Below are 5,400 nucleotides of genomic sequence, written 5' to 3'. Positions count from 1 at the left end.
AAAAGAAATACCCTTCAACAACTTTGGCGAGTGTTTGGATATAGTAGTTGATTATTTGTTGTTCGGTAATGCCCTTACCACCAAGCTTATCCATGATGATGAGCCAATGCTTGTAGTGTGTGTTTGACAAAAATTAAAAAGTTAGCTTATTTTTGCTACTATTCATGGCCCATTGCATTTTTTGGTACTATTCATGGGTCTCACTGTACTATTTTGCTAATTTTTACCTTTATCTATAGTACTTTTAGCAAAAAGTTTTTAGTTTCAACAAAATAAGTGGATCCCAGATAGTCCCGTAGTCTCAACTAGGAGTAGGCCATCTTGGTGGGTGAGCAATTATTGAAGTTGGACCTAAAGTTGAGTGGTGATTAGGCCGAGCTAGCAAATCAGTTCAAGCAACAGTGGACTGGGGTAAACTGAGTTGCGGTGGAGGGGATAATGATATGGAAGAGAGGAGTGAGGGGTTTGTGAGATAGGAAGAGGGTAGTGGGGATGGGAGGAGTTTGGGTGATTGCAGAGATGACGTGCTTTAGAGTGGTTAGGTGGTAGTGTGTAGTGGAGGAGAAGGCTTATGCTAGGGTTAGGGACTTAGAGCTATTTCTTTCTTTGAGATAAGACAAAGTGAGAGAGAGAGAGAGAAAGCTTGAGATTTTGGGATTACACTTTCTTTCCCATGGGGTTGTGTTTGGTTAACAAAAAAGTGAAAGAAAATAGAAAGAAAACTCGAGAATTAAAATTGGTAAAAAAGAAGAAGAAGATGTTGACGTGACTACTAAAATTTGGACACGTCAGTATTGCATTTAATCTTTTAATATTAGGCTGCCAACATTACATACCATTATCCAAGTAGGCATTTTTCGTAAGTGAGATGACAATAAAGACTAAATTAATTGCAAGTTTAACTAGGGGTGACCAAGGGTAGGTCCGGGTCGGGTTTGTGCCCAACCCACGACCGACCTAAATAAGTCGGGTTAAAAATTTTTAGTCCTGCCACCGACCAGTTAGAGAATTGGGTCGGATCGAACGGTTTTTTGTCGGAAGGTGTTTAGGTCTCGGTTGGGGTCGGATCTGGCTGAAACTCGTCGGATTTGGCTGAATATTGGGTAGATTTGGCAGAAATCCAACGATTTTGGCTGAAAATTGGCCTTTTTATGGCAAGATCTCGCTGGATCTAGGCGGATCTCAATATTGACGAGATCACACCAGATCTTAACGAGATCTCGCCAGATTTGGCAAGATCCAACTAAGAAATTGTATAGACGGTGGAGATCGTCAACTTTTTGGTGGTAGAATCGGTCAGGTCGGATGAAATTGAGTTTAGATGCAAGGACCTGCCAACCGACTTGTTGGAATCAGGTTGGGTACCTTGGAAACTGTCGCCGACCCATCACGGGAGTCGGATCAGGTGGTTTATGGATTTGGTCAGTCAGAATTTCAAGTGGGTTGGGTAAATGGGTTGTCTTGGACATGCCTAAGTTTAACAATGTAAGAGCTTAATTGAATGTTGGAAAAAACTTGGAGACCAAATTGAAGGTTGACCCAAAATATAGGGACGAAAGATGTCTTTTCGCCTAATTTTAACTTTCACTTATTCTTTTGAAGAGCATTACACTTATGATCTCTCTCTCTCTCTCTGCGCTAAAGCTCACACTTTTTATTTTTATTTTTATTTATTTATTTTTATAGAAACAAACACACACGCATACACACAAGGGAAAAGAAATGTTACTAAAATTTAGACACGTCAACATTGCATTTAATCTTTTAATATTAGACAATTAGCATTGTTGATTGTTTGCCAGGTAGACATTTTTTTGTAAGTGAGATAATGGTAGGGATTAAATTAGTTGCAAGTTTGACAATGAAATAACTAAATTGAATATTGGAAAAAACTTGGTAACCAAATTGAAAGTAGGCCTATAATATAGGAACAAAAGATGTCTTTTTGCCTAATTTTAACTTTCTATCATCCTTTGAAATCACCTCATGAGCATCACACTCATGAATTTTGTCTCTTTCTCTCTTTTTCACACATTTTTAAAATAAAAAATACAAAAATATTACAAACTCCACTAAAAAGTTATAGTAATTTTTAAGGAAAGTGTGACAGGTTATACTACACATAACATACTCTCTTAAGTAAATGTATTTACATATTTTTTTTGAGAAATAAATACACACAAGTAAGAGGGAATGAAAAACTTCCACACATTGAATATAGGTGTGAGGAATATGTGTTGTGTGTTTTTTTTTCATTAGATAAATACAAGAAATTCTACCTTATGATGTTCAAACATTATGATTATTTGTTAATATGAGACTTATATTAATTGAGGTTAAGCTAAGTGGAACAAACACAGGGGCGGAGGAATATGTCAGGAGTTATGACGAGTCATTGATGTACGTTTTATAAAGTAATGTCACAAAGAGAACCTAGAAAAAGTGAAGCAATTGTACATACACAACAGTGAATTTGGCCGATTCAATTAACTTCCTTTCACAACTCAGTAAAGTTTTTTTTTTTTTTTTTGATGCCATAAGAATAACTCAGTAAAGTTTGTATAATGTCCAGATCGAGAAATAAGTCTGAGTCAAAAAAAAAAAAAAAAGATCGAGAAATAAGTCACGCATGCACCAAGGAGCAAGTGCCGATGGTTCATGACATGGGTCTAGATAGACAAACAGAGATTAATAAAAAAGAAAAAAGAAAAAAGAAAAAAGAAAAAAAAAAGGAAACAGAGTTCAAGGTGTGGGAATGGGGAGAGAGACTTTTGATGGACAAAGACTGGCACTTTTTGATACCCACCCCACCCCACCCCACCCCACACTCTCAACTCTCCTTTTCCTTAAGAGGTGACGCCTCTCTAGTCTAGTCTCTCCTCTACTACACATAGGAAAAGATTGTACATCGAACTATGGTAAACTCTCTTAATTATTGGGGAAGACAACAGAATGGGGGAAAGCTACTCTTTCTCTCTCTTCTGTGTCGTACACAGCAAAACTGTCCCATTGCAATTTGGGGAATGAAGTGAAAGAAAGTGCACACACAAACAGAACAAAAAGCCCATAGGAGTGAGGTGTAAGGTAAACCCAGTACACTAAATACCCATGTAGACTAAACTAATGCCCCTTACCCCTTCTTCTTCCCAGCGATAATAAAACCGCAAATATCTTTCTTTTTTATTTTTATTTTTATTTTTCTCTCTTATAGTGTTCTCTACCATTTTGTGTTGTGCTTAAAAAAGACTAAAACTTGTTGCTGTTGAAGATGCCAAGGCCAGGCCCTAGACCTTACGAGTGCGTTAGGAGAGCTTGGCACAGCGATAGACACCAACCCATGAGAGGTTCCATTATTCAACAGATTTTCAGGTTCTGGGTCGTCTTTATTTTGATTGTTCTCTCGCTCTTTGGACTTCTATATGTGCATTTAACTGAGTGCCCACCATGTGTTTGATTAGGGTCGTCAATGAGTCTCACAGCGCTGTAACTAAAAAGAACAAAGAGTGGCTAGAGAAACTCCCTATTGTTGTTCTGAAAGCAGAAGAAATCATGTACTCCAAAGCAAATTCTGAGGTCTTTCTTCTTCACTTGTCCTAGATATAATTGGATCTTAGTATACATTTTTGTGCTTTGTACTGATTTTGCGTAGTTTCATTTCTTAGGTTGAGTATATGAGTCTTGAAACACTATGGGACAGAGTAAATGATGCCATTAACACAATCATTCGGAGAGATGAGAGCACTGAAACCGGAGAGCTTTTGCCGCCTTGCATTGAAGGTACTAATTTATTGTTTTGTGTTGGATCCAAGTTTGTTAATTTGCTTTCTGGGTTTTCCTCATTGTTGAAGTATATTAGCTCAAGCTTGGTTTTTCACTTTATTTGCAATGAGAACTAGTTCAAAATGAATAAACTTGAGAGTTTGTAATTTGTATTTGCTTCTTTTTGGTCTCCCTCCTTATGTGGTTCAGCTGCCCTTAATCTGGGCTGTGTTCCGGTGAGGGCTTCGAGAAGCCAAAGGCACACTAATCCTAGGAGTTACCTTACACCGAGAACCCATGAGCCCCCTTCTGCACCTGCTAGAACTACTTATGAACATCGGCCTCAGTTGTCGCCAGTTCACTCCGGAAACCAGTTAAACCTTGCAAGAACCACTTCCATAAATTCTGCTCGTTTTGTTTCGGAATCTAATTGCCATGTCAACCCAAATGCTAACCTCACTGCCCCTCGGACTTACCCTTTCTCACTAGAGAGCGTTCCTGCTGGTCGTAACCAGTTGATGACCATGGAAAGTAACACCCCATTGAACTTGGGTACAGTGTATCCATTGTATTATGGAACTCACTATCAAACTAGAGAGTCTCAATTAGGCTCCCGGGTCCCAGAAGAGCCACATTCCAATACTATATATGTTGGCACACCAATCAGAACATCAACTTCAGAGCCTGCTGAAATTGGCGTCTTGCAGAACCTTTTCGCTTCTAAGAACTCTGAAAATACTTCAAGAGGCTTTGAGCAAGACACCCAGGAGAAGCCACGGGAGAGAGAATGTGATTTATCTTTGAGGTTGGGTCTATCTTCTCACTCGTGTATGAACATTGACAAAAGTTTAGCTTGTGAAACCGAAGATGTTGGTTCAACTGGTTCTCAAGATGGGGGGAAGGTTGGTGATTTGTCTCCACAGACAAAGGAGTTCTGTTTTTTCCCGAGGCAGGCTGCTAATGATCCCTTTGAGTCTAGTTCAAGAGAGTGGAATTCAAAGGGTGAAGGTCAGAATTTGGAGGCAACAATGAGGAAGCGTAAGGTGCCCGATGATGGGCAATTTTGCTGGCAAATGGAGCTTCCATCTGACCGGTTTACTGGTCATATTGAAGGGCGAGGTTTGTAGACATCTTTCTCTTTTGTAGTATATGTGCTTTGAAATCCAAGTTGCCCTGGCATTTGTTGTTAAATCCTCTTTTCTGACCTCTAAATCTCTGTTGCTCTAATTGTGAACTTCTAGAAGCAGACGGTTGCGAGCTGCAATGGTGCAAAATGTCAATTTTGTAAAGAAAATCTTGGTTCATTCACACGGAGTAGTTAAATGAGAAAGAAAATATGTAGCCAGTAGTTTAAGCTAACAACATCTAACCGATTTAATTGGATTAATTTAGCATTGTGTTGTGCAAAGTTTAGCTTCATTTCTTTAAGATTAAGTAGTATGTTAGTTATTTTAGTTGACTTAAGACACTGATTTGACTGAAACAGACAACATCAGCATTGTTGTCAAAATATATGAAAGATATGATGCAACAAAATGATGGAGGGGAATCTAAGCTTGACATAATAAAAACTGCACTTCACTTTAGATATTGCTTTAGCTCAAATGACATGTTCTTTTTGATATAATGGGATGAAAGTTG

At 38.5% G+C, this 5,400-nt stretch overlaps 1 protein-coding gene across 2 annotated transcripts; it reads left to right on the top strand.

Moving 5' to 3' along the window:
- Positions 1-2,818: 2,818 nt before the first annotated feature.
- Positions 2,819-5,107, top strand: LOC142639832 (uncharacterized). 2 transcript variants are annotated; one of them, XM_075813974.1, is made up of 5 exons: positions 2,819-3,084; positions 3,269-3,369; positions 3,459-3,573; positions 3,663-3,777; positions 3,970-5,107. In XM_075813974.1, the coding sequence occupies exons 2-5, from the start codon at positions 3,269-3,271 to the stop codon at positions 4,884-4,886; spliced, it is 1,248 nt and encodes a 415-aa protein (XP_075670089.1). In that variant the 5' UTR covers positions 2,819-3,084; the 3' UTR covers positions 4,887-5,107. The 2 variants fall into 2 exon arrangements, with proteins under 2 accessions (XP_075670089.1, XP_075670085.1); XM_075813970.1 differs by having other exon boundaries at positions 3,246-3,369.
- The last annotated feature ends 293 nt before the right edge of the window (positions 5,108-5,400 follow it).

Source organism: Castanea sativa, chromosome 1 (genome assembly GCF_040712315.1).
Source record: "Castanea sativa cultivar Marrone di Chiusa Pesio chromosome 1, ASM4071231v1".
NCBI classification, from domain to species: Eukaryota; Viridiplantae; Streptophyta; class Magnoliopsida; order Fagales; family Fagaceae; genus Castanea; species Castanea sativa.
Note: the sequence above shows the minus strand (reverse complement) of the source record. Positions and strands in the feature narration are given on the sequence as shown.

What these genes read in the sequence shown, in the direction of transcription:
- LOC142639832 (XM_075813974.1), top strand. Translation starts at nt 3,269, where the DNA reads ATGCCAAGGCCAGGCCCTAGACCTTACGAGTGCGTTAGGAGAGCTTGG. An exon ending in ATTATTCAACAGATTTTCAG is followed by an intron (nt 3,370 to 3,458) that starts GTTCTGGGTCGT and finishes GTGTTTGATTAG; the next exon opens with GGTCGTCAATGAGTCTCACA. An exon ending in TTTGCCGCCTTGCATTGAAG is followed by an intron (nt 3,778 to 3,969) that starts GTACTAATTTAT and finishes TATGTGGTTCAG; the next exon opens with CTGCCCTTAATCTGGGCTGT.